This window comes from Rhinopithecus roxellana, chromosome 21 (assembly GCF_007565055.1).
Source record: "Rhinopithecus roxellana isolate Shanxi Qingling chromosome 21, ASM756505v1, whole genome shotgun sequence".
In the NCBI taxonomy this organism is placed as follows: domain Eukaryota; kingdom Metazoa; phylum Chordata; class Mammalia; order Primates; family Cercopithecidae; genus Rhinopithecus; species Rhinopithecus roxellana.
The window spans coordinates 3444585-3462172 of NC_044569.1; the positions used below are offsets into that span (position 1 = coordinate 3444585).

The window sequence follows — 17588 nt, forward strand, 5'->3', positions numbered from 1 at the left end:
CATGGAACGTGTGTTATTGGCGAGGGAGTAATGGCAAACTGATTCATTTTTTGGGAAAATGAATCAATGCTCCTTATGTTGACTGGCATAACTACTGTCTCGCACAAAAGCTGCCCCCACAATATTCAAGGAGACTAAAGAAAACGATCGCAATACAACAGTGAATGGGAGAATAAGGTTTCTCCTCGCGCTTTCAAAATTACCGCCAGCCTTCTCTGTTCTCCAGTTTTGGTAAATCAGACCTAACTTTGCCAAAACCCGACAAAACTTGAAACATGTTAAAAACAAACACACAAAAACTTTGCCTGGGAATGTAAAGACGAGTCTGGGGCTGTGGACTGAGGTTTGAGTCCCTTCCCGGGACGCGGCGGTAAATGACTCCCCAAAGTCTCCTGGGCGTTCCGAGGGCGCCAAGGCCGCAATGAGCAAGCAAAAGCCCCCCCCGCCCCGGTCCATTCCCAGGAGACAGAGCCAAGAATGCCTCCGGCAGCAACTCGGAAGGGCCGGCTTTCCCTGTGTCTTTGCCCTACGGGAGAGTGGAAAGGCGGAAGCGAGGCCCCAGGGCAGAACCACACACCAAATCCAGGAGCCCGGAGCCCCTTGCACCGTTCGGCCCGCAACCCGGAAGCAGATGCCGGCTGCGCGGCGTGGCAGGGTTGCGGTTCCGGGTCCGGCCGCGCCGCAGCCAGCTCTCGGCTCGCAGCCGCAGCGCCCCGCCCCTGCGCTCCGGACCTGGCAGGCGGCGGCTGCTGCAGGGCCAGTCCCTGGGCCACATGGCTGAGGGGGACGCAGGGAGCGACCAGAGGCAGGTGAGGCCCCGGCGGGGTGCTGACTCTCCAGGCTCGGCTCGGGCTCGCCTCGCCATCCCAGTCCTTCTCAGCCGAGGGGCACTCCGCCCGGGGCAGCCCTGGGTTCCGCCAGCACCGGCCACGCCATTTGCTCCACCGCGTTCCATTTTTTCGGCGCTTCCCCTCGGCGAGCGCTCTTAGGCCGGCAGCTCCTCGGCGGTCGCGGGGTCGGCCTGTCTCGGACGGTGTTTTCGTCAACCATTAACACGCGACTAAGCAGCTCTGGGCCGAAGGCAAAAACCAGGGTTTCGCTCCCCACCCTGCCGCCGCGGGGTCATCTTGGACAAATCATTTAAGAATTCGGGTTTCCCCCTTTGCAAAATGGGCAGTAGCCCAGACCCTGCACGTCCCCGAGAGCCCACCGAATCTCCCTCCTTCTGATCCTTGGCATGGAGCTTTCGCTGTGCCTTGTTCACGTGAGCGATCATATGTCTTTTCCTACAGGGCTGTGAGTACAAAATGAAATGCTACGAAGTCGAACGGATACTTTGCTTCCCATCTTTTCCCTTTAGGTCCTCCAGTTATTTTTCTGTTTTAACCCCAAGTCCAAAGAATAATTTATGAAATATTTTAAGGGTTTGATTACCACCCACCCACCCATCCAGTCCTTGTGTACCCCCTCCCCACCTCCCCGCCACACAAAATTTAATTCGAAAGAACCAGTGAGACACCCAGGAGAGGTACCCAGATAATGTGGGGCAGAGCTACTGGGGTGGGAGTCAGGGCTGGAGATTACCTGTTAAAAAAGAGAAGGTGGAACAGAGAAGATAGGTTTATCTTTTCATGTGTGAATGGTCATTACAAAGTATAGGAGTGCATATATATTAAATTTTGGCTGAATAGTGGCCAAAATCACAGTAATGCAGTAGCAAGCCTGGCTCCAGTCATTGGAGTAGCGCCTAGCAACTACCCAGAGAGTAGAACATGGTGACCTACTCTTAAGAAACATTTGGCCTGGTAAGGCTCATCTAGGAATCTTTTATCTATGCTGGTAATGTTGAATGCGAATACCTTATAAAGTAGTAAGAATAGGATTTTAAGATATGTACATTTGCTGACTTTTTAAAAAATCAATTTCTTTCAGAATGAGGAAATTGAAGCAATGGCAGCCATTTATGGCGAGGAATGGTGTGTCATTGACGACTGTGCCAAAATATTTTGTATTAGAATTAGCGACGATATAGATGACCCCAAATGGACGCTTTGCTTGCAGGTACATTTTCCCCCTTCCCTGCAGCCATCTTTCAGTTACAATATTAACTATATATGGTTTACTTCTGTGTTCTAATGATTATTTGTGTTGTTTTCTAAATTGTTGTTGGCTTTTGTCAATGATGAAACACATGGGCAGTTCCATCTCAGATCACTTTCAAATCATACATTAATTGATAGTTTCAATCTTTCTAATCCAGTGCTTTTAATCATTTAAAAGTGTTAATGTACCCTTGAGAGACTGTAGTTTTTCTTCCCTTCATTATTCTCTTCATCTAACAGGAAACGGTCCAAACCTGGAAAGATGGCTAACATTTAAAAGGAAGGAGAGGTTAATAATGTAGATGACTGGTAGAGGAGACACTCATTTCTTTATTAATTGAGAATCAATGATCAATTATCAGTTGTAATTAGGATAAAATAAATGAAAAGGTCAGCTATGGCTTTTCTTAGTGCTGAATCTTTGATGACTGCTTGTATGTACTTTCAACATAAAGGAGGCAGAACAGTTTTTGCCAGTGTTTGTTTTTATAATACTGATTTGAAAAGAAGTATGTGTATGGTTCTCTATTATATGTTAGCTGTTCATATAGTTAATAGTGTTTCCTAGGATTTTTGTAGTATTTCTTCTGAAATACTGAAAAGTGCCCAGAAAATATTATAATGCCACTCCATCCACTTGGGGTCAGGGTATAATGTCCATACTTCAGTTTTCCTTTTCCTTTCACCTCTGTCCTCCTTGCCCTTTTTGTCCGGTTGCTAGCTTTGTAAATATGGTTACTTTTGAACCTTGATGAAGTGTAAACAGATGTTTTTGAACCTGCGTTGTAGGTGATGCTGCCGAATGAATACCCAGGTACAGCTCCACCTATCTACCAGTTGAAGTAAGCTGTATTTCTACATTTATATTGTTATAAAAAGATTATATTTTGAAAGATGTTTATACTGTAATTTGCATTTACAGGAAATATCTTTCTTATTAAAATGTATATAGAAATTAAAAACACCTTTTGGGTTTGGTATACAGCATTTAAATAAAAATTAATTTCTGTAAAACAGTGGAATATGCCACTTAGTAGGAAAGAGAATCACAAGGTTCGTCGAGGTGAAGTAGCTGCAGAATTGTCTTTAGAGATGAGGAAGGAAACCTTCCTCTTTAGCCTAGTAATCTAGAAACCTTGGCCGTTAGAGCTTCTCCTAACCTAGTTCTCCTGACCTAACCACAGTTCCTTGATGTACATGTAAGACTGCCTGCCTTCCAGGAGTTACCTTTGATGGTTCTGCTGTTTCTCCCTGCTCCTTTCCCCATTGATGTTGACGAACCATCTTCTTAGAAGCCCAAGCTTGGCCGGGCGCGGTGGCTCAAGCCTGTAATCCCAGCACTTTGGGAGGCCGAGACGGGCGGATCACGAGGTCAGGAGATCGAGACCATCCTGGCGAACATGGTGAAACCTCGTCTCTACTAAAAAATACAAAAAACTAGCCGGGCGAGGTGGCGGGCGCCTGTTGTCCCAGCTACTCTGGAGGCTGAGGCAGGAGAATGGCGTAAACCCGGGAGGCGGAGCTTGCAGTGAGCTGAGATCTGGCCACTGCACTCCAGCCTGGGCGACAGAGCGAGACTCCGTCTCAAAAAAAAAAAAAAAAAAAAAAAAAAGAAGCCCAAGCTTAATCTTTTATGAGTCATGACCTGTTGATGCAAGTGATATTTCATCTACCTTGGCCCCATCACCCAGTAATATGTATAAACCCTTGGGAACAGAATTGCATAAACTCAATTACTAGGCTGGTCTGATTGTAGACCAGTAATTGATTTATAACCAGTCATTGATCACAACTGGTTAGATTACTTTGTTTCTTCACTCCTACCGCTTCACTTAATTAGCCTAAAAAAACAAAACAAAACTCAATTACTAGAATTTTTACCTATTAGTTTTTTTGTGCACATATTTTAAAACCATAGCGTTAATGCTTACTGTTAATAATGGTTCTGTAAATTTTTATTTTTATTTATTGCAAATGATAGATATAGAATGCTTGTAAACATAAATATCCTTTTCAGAAAATTTTTTTTTTTTTTTTGAGATGGAGTCCCGCTCTGTCTCCCAGGCTGGAGTGCAGAGGTGTGCTTGGCTCATGCAAGCTCCACCTCCTGGGTTCATGCCGTTCTCCTGCCTCAGCCTCCTGAGTAGCTGGGACTAGAGGCACCCACTACCACGCCTAGCTAATTTTTGTATTTTTGGTAGAGACGGAGTTTCGCCATGTTAGCCAGGATGGTCTTGATCTCCTGACCTCGTGATCCGCCCGCCTCGGCCTCCCAAAGTGCTGGGATTATAGGCATGAGCCACCACGCCTGGCCAATTTTTAAACCATTAAAACAGAGTAATTTTGGTGTGGGTTTTGTCATGGTTTCTTGGGAAGGCTGAATGAATTAATGCTAATTAAAGCATTTTGTGACTATATAGATTTATACAAATATAAGACCGTTTTATGAAAATAATTTTTTTTTTTTTTTTTTTTTTTTTTTTTTTTTTTTTTTGAGACGGAGTCTCGCTCTGTCGCCCAGGCTGGAGTGCAGTGGCCGGATCTCAGCTCACTGCAAGTTCCGCCTCCCGGGTTTACGCCATTCTCCTGCCTCAGCCTCCCGAGTAGCTGGGACTACAGGCACCCGCCACCTCGCCCGGCTAGTTTTTTGTATTTTTTAGTAGAGACGGGGTTTCAGCGTTAGCCAGGATGGTCTCGATCTCCTGACCTCGTGATCCGCCCGTCTCGGCCTCCCAAAGTGCTGGGATTACAGGCTTGAGCCACCGCGCCCGGCCGAAAATAATTTTTTAAAGCCAAAAAAAATTTGTTTGTGATGTAATCAGCAATTTGAGATATAAACATAATCCTTGAATAATCTTCTTAATTGTTTTATTTAATCTTAGTGCTCCTTGGCTTAAAGGGCAAGAACGCGCGGATTTATCAAATAGCCTCGAGGAAATATATATGTAAGTGACAGGTAATTTTTTAAAAATAATTCTGTTAGTGATTGTATTGTGGGCTTTTGTTGAATCTGTGAACCCTTTTTTAGAATCTTTCTAAACTTTTTAAAGCTACTTCTGCTTTAACAAAAAGAATTCACTTGAAGAGACCTTGAAAGGTTATATAATTTTATATATACATTTGATAGCTTCTACTTAGATACAAAAATACAGCAATATTTAGAGCTAATAACTATAAAAAACACTTAGCCAAGGTGGGTACGATGGCATAGGCCTGTAATCCCAGCTATTCAGGAGGTTGAGATGGGAGGATTGCTTGAACCCAGGAGTTCAAGACTAGCCTGGGCAATACAGTGAGACCCCTATCTCAATCTCAATAAATTAAAAAAAATTATTTGCTTAAAGGATCTTAATTAAAAAACAAAAACACTTAGCCAACTGTGAAAGTAAATTCAGAGATACTGCTCTTGATTTGGTATTTTCATAGGCTATGTAGAATGAAATTGATAACAGAATCCTAAGTGTAATTATGTATTAAATGTCTATATACCTTGAGTGGTAATTTCCCTTGTATTAGGCCATAAGACTCAGAATCTGTTGATGGGCTATATTTTTCATTCATTCCTTCATTCAATAAATATTACACGGCAGGCACAGTACTAGATCCTGGGTGCAGGTATGGCTAGCATGAACAGAAGTGCCCTTTATCATGGCAGTTAGAATTTCTGGTGGGGGAGAGGTATTACTTATAACATTGTAAAAATGAATATAACAATAGCTGTGGTAAGTTCTATGAAAGGAAGATATGCAAAACTAATTGAATTTGAAACAAGACCTGACATAGTCTAGGAGGTGAGGGATGGCTTCTTTGACTTAAAAGCAGAGTTAATTAGGGGATGATAATTCCAGTGAGAGGCCACAGCACAAGGCTTGGTGTCAGGGAGCTTGGCACATTGTAGGAAACAGTGATGGTGATATGCAGTGATAAGAGACAGGATGAGATGGAGGGAATATGGTAGGAAAAGGACCTGGAGAGGTAGACAGGACAGGTCCTCCAGAGTTTTGTAGGTTATGTAAAGATTCTGTCTTTATACTAAGAATAGTTGGAAGTAGAGAAGGCTTTTAGGTAGTAGGGTGCCACGATAAGATTTTCTGTTTTTTTGAGACAGGTTCTTGCTCTCTTGCCCAGGCTGGAGTGCAGTGGCACAATAGTGACTCACTGCAGTCTTGACCTCTGAGGTTCAAGCGATTTTTCCCACCTCAGCTTCCCGAGTAGCTGGGACTATAGATGTGTGCCACCATGCCCAGCTAATTTTAATTTTTTTTAATTAAATAATTAAAAAAAAAATTTTTTTGAGATGGAGTCTAGCTCTGTCGCCCAGGCTGGAGTGCAGTGGTGTGATCTCTGCTCACTGCAACCTCTGCCTCTCGGTTCAAGCAATTCTCCAGCCTCAGCCTCCCGAGTAACTGGGACTACAGGCGCCTGCCGTCATGCACAGCCAATGTTTGTATTTTTAGTAGAGGCGGAGTTCACCATGTTGGCCAGGCTGGTCTCGAACTCCTGACCTCAAATGATCCACCTACCTTGGCCTCCCAAATTGCTGGGATTACAGGCATGAGCCACCATGCTCTGCCTTCAGCTGATTTTTTTAAAAATTATTTTTTTGTAGAGATGGAGCCTTGGTTTGTTATCCAGGTGGTCTCAAACTCCTGGCTTCAAGCAGTTCTGCCTTGGCTTCCCAAGGTGCAGAGACACAGGTTTAAGCGACTGTGCCTGGCCATGATAATATTTTCATTTAAAAAAGATCATTCTAGGGCCAGTGTGGTGGCTCACACCTGTAATCCCAGCACTTTGGGAGGCTGAGGCAGGTGGATCACGAGGTCAGTGGTTCGAGACCAGCCTGACCAACATGGTGAAACCCTGTCTCTACTAAAAATACAAAAACATTAGCTGGGGGTGGCGGGCGCCTGTAATCCCAGCTACTTGGCAAGCTGAGGCAGGAGAATCTCTTGAAACTGGAAGGCGGAGATTGCAGTGAGTCGAGATTGCGCCACCGCACTCTAGCCTGGGCAACGAGAGCAAAAACTCCGTCTCAAAAATAAATAAATAAATAAATAAGATCATTCTATTTCTGTTTGAAGTAGTGTTTGGAAGGTAGCAAGAGTAGATGTGGGACATCAGTTGGGGGCTAATGCAGTTGTCTAGAGAAGATAGAGAAGATATAACTATGATTTAGATTAATTTTAATGAAATAATTTAGTAAAATAAATAATGTTCTGGAATATCAGTTTTACTGTAATCCAGGATCTAGTAAGGATTGTATTATATGTTCTAGGTGGCCACTCCATTTGGTACAGTGACAGTCCCTCTTTGTGTCCCTGGGATCCAGGCCAGGTTTCTTTTCCTTCCAAAATATTTAATTAGAAAATGGTAAGTTGTTGTGGAATCCATTCTACTTATTCCTGCCTAGAGCAAGTATGGTCTTCCTTGGGTCCCCATTTAGTGATTCCATCATCCTTGGTGGAAGTATAAGTATTTCCTTAATTAAATGTTTTCTGATATCTCTCCCTAACGTTATTGGCCACTCCAACTTTTGTGCCCCCAACAAACTTCTTTCTATAATCCTCTCTTATTTGCCAATTTATCTGCCCACTACCCCCAGCCCCCGAATAGAATAAGATCAGTATACTGCGGATTTGTTCACCATTAACACCAGAATTGTTCATCTAGTGGCCATTTTTCAGCTCTTACCTAACTCTTGGTGATATTGACTACTTGCTCCTTCTTGGAAATCTCTCCACACTTAGCTTCCATCATGTTAATCACATTCATCAGTTAGCGTTTTTTCTTACCCATGTACAATGTCATACACTCAGAAGTGGCTCTTCACCTGCCTATCCCCTCTCCCAAACATCCTCCTTTTACTAAAAGATACCTTCCCGCAGGACACAACTTTCCTTTTCTCTTTAACTAGTTCACTTGAGCTATTTGAGACTTAGGAAGTGTCAGAGATTATAATATAGTTTATTCTAATGGTGGAATATGGTGTCTTGTTTATTAAACATGCTCAAATAACCTTGGTCCAGTGGTTATTATTTTCACACATGTAGTCTAAATAGAAATACACATCTTACTTGTAAAACTTTTTTTTTTTTTTTTTAAATAGGGCCTCACTGTATTGCCCAAGCTGGCCTTGAACTCCTGGGCTCAAGCCTCAAGTGATCCTCCTGCTTCAGCCTCCCAAGTAGCTGGGACTACAGGCACATACCATCACACCTGGCTTTATTTTTAAAACTTTTGTGTGACAACTTTTTTTTTTTTTTTCTCTCTGAGACTGAGTCTTGCTCTATTGCCCAGGCTGGAGTGCAGTGGCGCGATTTCAGCTTACTGCAACCTCCACCTCCCAGGTTCAAGCAATTCTCGTGCTTCAGCCTCCTGAGTAGCTGAGATTACAGGTGAGCGCCTGTACACCTGGCTAATTTTTGTATTTTTAATAGAGGTGGGGTTTTAGCATTTTGGCCAGGCTGGTCTTGAACTTCTGACCTCAAGTGATGCGCCTGCCTCAGCCTCCCAAAGTGCTGGGATTACAGGCATGAGCCACTGCGCCTGGCCTTTGTGACAACTTTTAATCGTATTTTCCATATAATTCCAGCAGAGGGCAGCAAGGGAAAAATACAGGTTTTTAAAAATTAAACATGAGCCAGATGTGGTAGCTTTTGTTTGTAATCCCAGCATTTTCGGAAGCCGATGTGGGAGGATTACTTGAAGCTAGAAGTTTGAGACCAGCCTGGGCAGCATAGTGAGACCTTCCCCATCTCTATAGAAATGTAAAAAATAAAAATTAACTGGGTGTGATGGGGCGTGCCTGTAATCCCAGCTACCTGGAAGGCTGAGGTAGAAGGATCACTGGAGTCCAGGAGGTCGAAGTGAAGTCACTGCACTCCAGTCTGGATAATAGAGTGAGACTCTGTCTCAAAAATAAATAAATAAAAAGTAAGTCTGTGAAGAAGAGACTCTTTAGAAGAGCAGTCAGTAACTCAGGGGTATAGTGGAGGCCTTTGTTAAGGCAAAAAGAATACGAATGGAGAAGAAGGTCAGTTAAAGAAATACTTAAAAATATATTGGCCAGGCGCAGTGGCTCATGCCTGTAATCCCAGCACTTTGGGAGGCTGAGGCAGGCGAATCACCTGAGGTTAGGGGTTCGAGAGAGACCAGCCTGACCAACATGGAGAAACCCCATCTCTACTAAAAATGCAAAATTATCCAGGCATGGTGGCGCATGCCTATAATCCCAGCTACTTGGGAGGCTGAGGCAGGAGAATCACCTGAACCAGGGAGGCAGAGGTTGCAGTGAGCTGAGATCACGCCATTGCACTCCAACCTGGGCAACAAGAGCAAAACTCTGTCTCAAAAAAAAATATATATATATATAAGCTAGGATTTGGTGATTGATTAGATGTAGGTTAGTTTGGTTATTGTACCTACTTTTTTTTTCCTGAGATGGAGTCTCTCTCTGTTGCCTAGGGTGGAGTGCAGTGGCATGATCATGGTTCACTGCAACCTTGACCTCCTGGGCCCAAGTGGTCCTCCTGCCTTAGCCTCCTGAGTGTCTGGGTTTATAGGTGTGCCACCACTGGCTAATTTTTGTATTTTTTTGTAAAGAAGGAGTCTTGCTACCTTGCCCAGACTTGTCTGAAATTCCTGGCCTCATGTGATCTGTCTGCCTCTGCATGTCAAAATGTTGAAATTACAGGCACGAGGCCCAGCCCTTAATTTTTATTTAAATATTTTGCATATGAATATTTTGAATAAATGAAAATATTTTGATAAAACAAAAAGTAAATACATTTAAAATACTTAGAATATGATAGTGTTTAAGAGAAAATGAAAAGGATTACAAGTTTTTTATAGTATTTGATTTTGTGAATTTCTATTATAACAATATTTAATTTAGAATCCAAGAAGATAGTTTTTGAAATTTTCTACATCTCTTCACATTTTGATGCATCATGGAATCTTAGGTTTTAATGTTGGTGAGTGAGGCTTCTTGAATCAAAAATTACATTGGATAAAGTTAAACAGACAAGGGAGACTGTATTCAAGGCCCCTGCAATAAGGGAAAGAGGCCAGAACTAAGTGTGAACTCAACTCCTCTGAAACAAAAGGCAGATGGGTTTTTAAGGGCCGGGATGAGCTAGTGCAAAAGTACTGAAAGATATTATGTGGGACCATGAATTGGTGTTGGGCATATTAAGTTATTGTTGAGTTTGCAAATATTTCTCTTTGTAAGTAGGCCATGTGTGTTTACTAATAGGTACCCGTTGAAGTTAGCCTCCTCTACTTCCACAGAGACTGGAAGATACGGGCAGTGTCTCCTTTGATGATGTGTTTCAAAGGGACGGTTCCCAGGTCCTTGAGAAAGACATTTCCTGGGTTGTAAAACCAATGAAAGTTTTCTATAAAACGATTTACATATATCTCAAAGAGACAGAGAAGGAATTTACAATGACAAGTTTTGTAAAGAAAATGCTCTAAGAAAAGGGAGGTAAGGGCCTAGAGTCAGGAATGGGCCCATATAAAGTTTAGTCTAGCTGAGGTTAAGGCTGTTTCAGTCAGGCTTTTGGAGTCAGTTTTAAAAATAGTGTCATCTCTTTGTGTCTGTTTTCTCATCTGTAGAAAGGGGATAATATTTTCAGCATTAAACTAGCAGCTATCTTTTTTTTGTTCTTTAAATTTTTTTTTTTTTTTTAGTTTTTTGGGTCTTGCTGTGTTGCCGAGGCTGGAGTGCAGTGTCACAGTCATAGCTCACTGCAGCCTCCAAACTTCCGGGTTCAAGTGATCCTTCCACCTCAGCCTCCTAAGTAGCTGGGATTACAGGCACACATCACTGTGCCTGGCTAAGTGTTTGAATTTCTTGCAGAAACGGAGCCTCGCTTTGTTGCCCAGGCTGGTCTCAAACTCTTGGTTTTAAGCTATCTTCCTACAGTGCTGAGCGTATAGGTGTGAGCAACCACATCTGGCCCGGTTTTTTTGTTTGTTTTCTGTTTTTTGGTTTTTTTTGTTTGTTTGTTTTTGAGAAGGAGTCTTTCTGTTGCCTAGGCTGGAGTGCAGTGGCACAATCTCCACTCACTGCAACCTCCACCTCCCAGGCTCAAGCAATCCTCCCACCTCAGTTTCCTGAGTAGCTGGGATTACAGGTACACACCACCACATCTGGCTAATTTTTGTATTTTTTTTGTAGAGAAGGGATTTTGCCATGTTGCCCAGGCTGGTCTCGAACTCCTGAGCTTAGGTGATCTGCCCACCCTGGTCCCCCAGAGTGCTTTGATTACACCACACCCAGCCCTGGACTGTTCTTATTTTAAAAATCATCTCTTCCAGCTTATAATATTGAAAATTAGGTGACGGAAACTCAGATCAAATGATTAGTTTAACTTCACACAGCTTAGTGCATTTTAGTGAATAGCTTTACTGTTATATCAACTAATACAAGTATTTAGTTTTAGTACTAGGAATTGTAGTGATGTGGGGTGTGATGGGGAGGATTTGAGGGTGTAGAATTATTTGAAAACATTTTTTTCTGTCTGCTTGTTTTGAAAGTGTTGGTGGGTGCTGATGAGTAGTGATAAAGAGAGATAATGGTTTCAAGGGAAACTGTTAGAGGAAAGAGGTGAGGTGTTGCTGTATAGTAGTGTGGTGATATCTTTAAACACATACCATACTTATCTACAATTAGTGTCTTTCTCTAAAGAGCAGACGCTTGGGCCTTTATTTTATTGCTGTTGCCATCATTTAACATAACTATGGACATGACTTCAAAACCCATGACACATTCTTTTTCTCAGTGATCCTTTGAGATGGATTTAGTTACCCAAGACAACCAAATATCATTTGGAACAAAAATTTATCAATTTAGGCAATAGAATATTTATGTAGGCAACAGAATATTAGGCAATAGAATATTTGGTCAGAAACAAGATATGAATATAAAATTGTTGAATTGTCTTTTAGGTCTTGTAAATTGACTCCCTGAAGGAGTTCCCCATATGCTTTGCATTCTTTGTTGTTGAGATAAGTATACTAAATGATAAGTGTACCAAATAAGTGGTTTGAAGTTCTTTAAAAAGTTTAAAAAAGCAAGCAATGATCATACTGAAAGATTGTATCCACTTACAGAAACTAAGTCACATTTATATTTCTCTAATCCATCTAGTTTGGAAATGTTTATTCCCCTCTTTGGTTACCACGCTTCTGCTTATTTTAAAGTAAGCCATGTTAATTTTGGAGTCGACTGGAATTTTTAAGGTTGCTATAACCTGTATTAAATACTCAGACACAAATGTTGAAAAACCCCAGGTTTTTATAAATTATTTTAGAAAAGAAATGGTTAGATTGTTTGTAATGTCTTTGATTGTAAATGTCAGTATCTTCTTGAATTTGAGAAGATGATTTTTGAAATAACAAATTTTGTTTTCCCTGAATTTTGTTTAGACAGAATATCGGTGAAAGTATTCTTTACCTGTGGGTGGAGAAAATAAGAGATGTTCTAATACAAAAATCTCAGATGACAGAACCAGGTAGGATTGAAAAATACTATCAATAGTCTTTTAACTTATAATTACATTTTTATGTAGATACTCTGATTGAAATTTAATATGAAAATCTGTATTCTGGTTTAAGGTTTGTATATTATAAAATCCAAGTTTCTCTGAAAAGTTTCATTACTTATGTAATTATAGTTATTTCTTTCTATAAGGTTTAGACTCTTTGATTTCGTATTACAGTATTCCTCCTTATCTGAGATTTCACTTTCCATGGTTTCAGTTACCTGTGGTCAACTGTTGTCTGAAAATATTAAATGGAAATTTCCAGAAATAATTCATAAATTTTAAATTGTGTGCCATTCTGAAAATACTATGAAATCTTGGGCTGTGCCATTCTATCACTTCATCTCATCACATAGGCATTTATAATTTTACATCATCACAAGAAGGGTAAGTACAGTGCAATAGATAGATAGATAGATAGATAGATAGATAGATAGTTTTTTTTGTTTTTTTGAGAGAGTCTTGCTCTGTTGCCCAGGCTGGAGTGCAGTGGCGCGATCTCGGCTCACTGCAACCTCCACCTCCCGGGTTCACATCATTCTCCTGCCTCAGCCTCCGCAGTAGCTGGGACTACAGGTGCCCGCCTCCACACCCAGCTAATTTTTTTTTGTATTTTTAGTAGAGACGGGATTTCACCATGTTAGGCAAGATGGTCTCGATCTCCTGACCTCATGATCTGCCTGCCTTGGCCTTCCAAAGGGCTGAGATTACAGGCATAAGCCACCGTGCCTGGCACAGTATATTGTTATAATTGGCCTATTTTGGTTTTAGTTATTGTTGTTAACCTCTTACTGTGACTAATTTATAAAATAAACTTTATCATAGATATGTATATATAGGAAAAAATGGCATATATAGGGCTCAGTACTATCTGCTTTGAGGCATCCACTGCAGGGTCTTAGAACATATCCCTTGCAAATAAAGAAGACTCCTGTATACTCTTATAGAAGTAGAATTTTATGGTGAAAGAACTTGGATCGAAAATTTCTGTTCTCTTTGACTATAGTTAAGGTAATGTGGACTTTGTAACTTTCCTCATGACTTATTAGACTACATAAATGAGATATTTCTTTCTTTCTTTCATTCATTTTTTGAGACAGAGTCTCAGTTCATCACTAGGCTGGAGTGCAGTGGTACGATCTCGGCTCACTGCAACCTGTGCCTCCCAGGTTCAAGCAATTCTCCTCCCTCAGCCTCCCAAGTAGCTGGGATTACAGGCGTATACCAACACGCCTGGCTAATTTTTGTCTTTTTAGGAGAGACAGGGTTTTACCATGTTGGCCAGGCTGGTCTTGAACTCCTGACCTCAAATCATCCACCTGCCTTGGCTTCCCAAAGTGCTGGGATTACAGGCATGAGCCACTGTATCCAGCTGAGATATTAATTTGAAATGCGTCTAGTGTTTATAGAAAAAGAATTTTGGGAAGCACAGTGACCAATATTAGGATATAGAAATTAACTTTACGGTTGAATTTTTTATTGAGATATAATTTATATGTCATAATTACCCTTTTAAAGTGTACAGTTCAGTGGTTTTTAGTATTCCCATTGTTAGGCAGCCATTACCACTAATTTTAAAACATCTGAAAATTTATATTTTGCTCTATTATTAATCTTCTATTGAATCATTTAAGTATATGAACAACATGGAGGTTTTCAGTGTTTCCTCTTACTTCACTTGCTAATCTTTGTTTCACTTACCACAAAGACGTTTGAGAGGGTAAAATAACTCTATTTAACATGTTACTTCCAAATAGGATGTTCTTGTTACACTGCTAGAATTGTTTTTAATATGAGAAAAAGAGGGATTAGAAAAGATCTTGGGCCTGTAATCCCAGCACTTTGGGAGGTCGAGGTGGGAGGATTGCTTGAGCCTGAAAGACCAAGTCTGCAGCGAGCTCTGATCATGCCGCTGCACTCACTCCAACCTGGGTGCAGGGTGAGATCCTGTCTCCAAAAGAAGAAGAAAAGAAAACAAAAACAGAACCTGGTAGTTCACTTACTGATTTTTTAGAAAGCTATTTATGGGAAACTATTTAGGACTCCTTTGGCAAAATCAGTTTAAAGTTGATAGCAGTATATCTTTTTTTAGAACCCTGTTACCATTTTTCTACGAGTGCAAGTATTTTTACTGCTTCTATTAAAATCAGAGAGATAAGGATGGACACTCGGTTCTCTGTGGTATGATTATAACATGTTGCATGCCTGTATCAAAATATCTCATGTGCCCCATAAATACATACACCTGGTAAGTATCCACAAACATTAAAAAAAGAGAGATAAATGACATGAAGATATTGTCTATATAACAATCTTTCTCCAAGTATTTTCTTCAACTTTTTATGATCCATGTTCTGATTTTGTAGCATTTCAGGGCATCTATGAGAAAAGTATTCTCAGAATTCCAAAAACAAGTTATTTGTCAATCTGCCTTTCTAGAAATGGATTACAGAAATGGAATGTATTATAGTAAAAAATTAGGACTCTGAAAACTTTTGTATCACTTAACTCTTAGGAAATTTTAATAATTGATCTTAAAAATGACATTTTTTTCTGGGTGCAGTGGCTCATGTCTGTAATCCCACCACTTTGGGAGGCTGAGGCAGGCAGATCACTTGAGGTCAGGAGTTTGAGACCAATCTGGCCAACATGGTAAAACCCCATCTCTACTAAAAATATAGAAACTAGCTGGGCTTGGTGACAGTTGCCTGTAATCCCAGCTCCTTGGGAGACTGAGGCAGGAGAATTGCTTGAACCTGGGAGGTGGAGGTTACAGTGAGCTGAGATGGCCCCACTACACTCCAGCCTGGGTGACAGAGTGAGACTCAGTCTCAAAAAAAAAAATTAAAAAAAATAATAATATTTTTCCTTACCTGTATCCATAATATAGTTTAACCACTCCTTAACTTTTGGAGTTACTGATTTGTGTTGTATAATTCATGATTTTGAATTTTTAGAAATTTTTTTGTTTGGATTATTTTTCTTTAAAATTGTAGACTTCATAATCAAGTGGAAGCCTTAACAATTCTGAAGGACTAATAAGAAAAAGAGCTAGTGATCAGAATAGCTCGTGAGAAGTCTCTTCTGCTAGTCATTTACTTGTTAAGTAATTCATTTTGATTTTACTGTTAATCTTCAGTACAGATTTATTCTTTATTATTTATATATTTTTTTCAGCATAGAAATTCTGATTTTGAACTGATTATACACAGCTGTTTACAATTTCTAAAACTTTTGAACTAATTTGAAACTTATAGAAAAGTTACAAAAATGGTATGAAGGGCTCTTTTATATCCTTTACCCTGATTTCCTGTTAACATCCTATATAACCATCATACAGTTATCAAGAGCAGAAAACTGACACTGGGGTGGTATTATTAATTAAACTAAGGAGCTTATTCAGATTTTACAAACTTACCAATATCCTATCTGCTGTTGTAGGATCTTGTCTAGGATTCTACATTGTATTCCATTGTTGTGTCTCTTTATTCTCCGTTAGTCTGTAAACAGTTACTCAGTGCTTCCTTGACTTTTATAACCTTGACACTTAACGAAGACTACTGATAGTTATTTTGTAGAATGCCCCTCAATTTGGGTTTGTCCAGTGTTTTCTCACGATTGGAGTGCGATTAGCCATTTTTGGCAAGAATACTAAAAAAATGCTGTTGCGTCTTTCATAGTGCAACGTATCAAGGAGTTTATATCATATGCTTTTTTTTTTTGGAACAGTTTCGCTCTGTCACCCAGGCTGGAGTGCAGTGACACAGTCTTGGCTCACTGCAGCCTCCGCCACCCGGGTTTAAGTGATTCTCCTGCCTCAGCCTCCCGAGGAGCTGGGATCACATGTGCCTGTCACCATGCCTGGCTAATTTTTTTTGTGTTTTTAGTAGAGATGGAGTTCCACCACGTTGGCCAGGCTGATCTTGAACTCCTGACTTCAAGTGATCCACCCGCCTCGGCCTCCCAAAGTGCTGGGATTATAGGCGTGAGCCACCACGCCTGGCCTATATGCCTTATTTTTAATTTTAATTTTAATTTTTGAGACTGAATATTGCTCTGTCACCCAGGCTGGAGTGCGGTGGCATGAACACATGGCTCACTGTAGCCTCCACCTCCTGGGCTCAAGCTATCCTCCCAGGCTTGGAGGATATAGCTGGGATATAGGGTGTAGCTCCAACATAGGAAGACCCTGTCTCTACAAAGAATTTAAAAAGAGCTGGGAGTACAAAAAATTTTAAAAGTAGCAGGGAGTGGTGGTGTTCTCCCAGCTACTTTTAACATTTTTTGTACAGACGAGGTTGCCTAGGCTGGTCTCAAACTCCTGTGCTCAAGTGATCCTCCCGCCTCAGTCTCCCAAAGTGCTGGGATTACAGGTGTGAGCCACTGTGCCTGCTGTATCATATGCCTTATTATTGGTGATATTTACCTTGATATCTCAGTTAAGATGGTGTTTGCCAGATGTCTCCACTGTAAATCCTGTAGTCAGGGTTCTCCAGAGAAACAGAACCAATAGAATGTATGCGTGCATATATATGTGTGTATGTATACACACACACATATACACACACACACACACACAGGGAAATATATTTTAAGAAATTGGCTTATACAGTTGTGGAAGGTGGAAAGTCCAAAATTTGCAGGATAGGCCGGCAGGCTGGGGATCCAGGGAAGAGTGAATGTTGCGGTTTGAAAACAAAGATGGTCTGCTGGAAAAATTTCCTCTTTCTGGACAGAAAAATTTCTACCAAGAAGAGACCTCTGGGGAGGTCAGTCTTTTCATGTTAAGGCCGTCAGCTGACTGGATGAGGCCCATATGGAAGAAGGTCCGCTTTACTCAAAGTAATTGACTTAATTGTTAATCTCATCCAAAAAATACCTTCAGAGAAAAATCTAGAATCGTGCTTAACCAAATATATGGGTACTGAGGCTGGGTACA

At 40.9% G+C, this 17588-nt stretch overlaps 1 protein-coding gene across 2 annotated transcripts in view; it reads left to right on the plus strand.

The window, feature by feature from the left end:
• The first annotated feature begins 657 nt into the window (after positions 1-657).
• The window catches only part of IMPACT (impact RWD domain protein), a 31460-nt gene continuing 14529 nt past the window's right edge, over positions 658-17588 (plus strand). Inside the window, exons 1-5 of one of the 2 annotated variants that reach the window (XM_010383208.2) lie at positions 658-809; positions 1933-2061; positions 2892-2944; positions 4985-5047; positions 12534-12619. In XM_010383208.2, the coding sequence (XP_010381510.2) occupies positions 774-809; positions 1933-2061; positions 2892-2944; positions 4985-5047; positions 12534-12619 (367 nt within the window). In that variant the 5' untranslated portion in view covers positions 658-773. Of the gene's footprint in view, positions 1265-1932; positions 2062-2891; positions 2945-4984; positions 5048-12533; positions 12620-17588 lie in introns of both variants that reach the window. The other variant, XM_010383210.2, reaches the window with a different exon arrangement.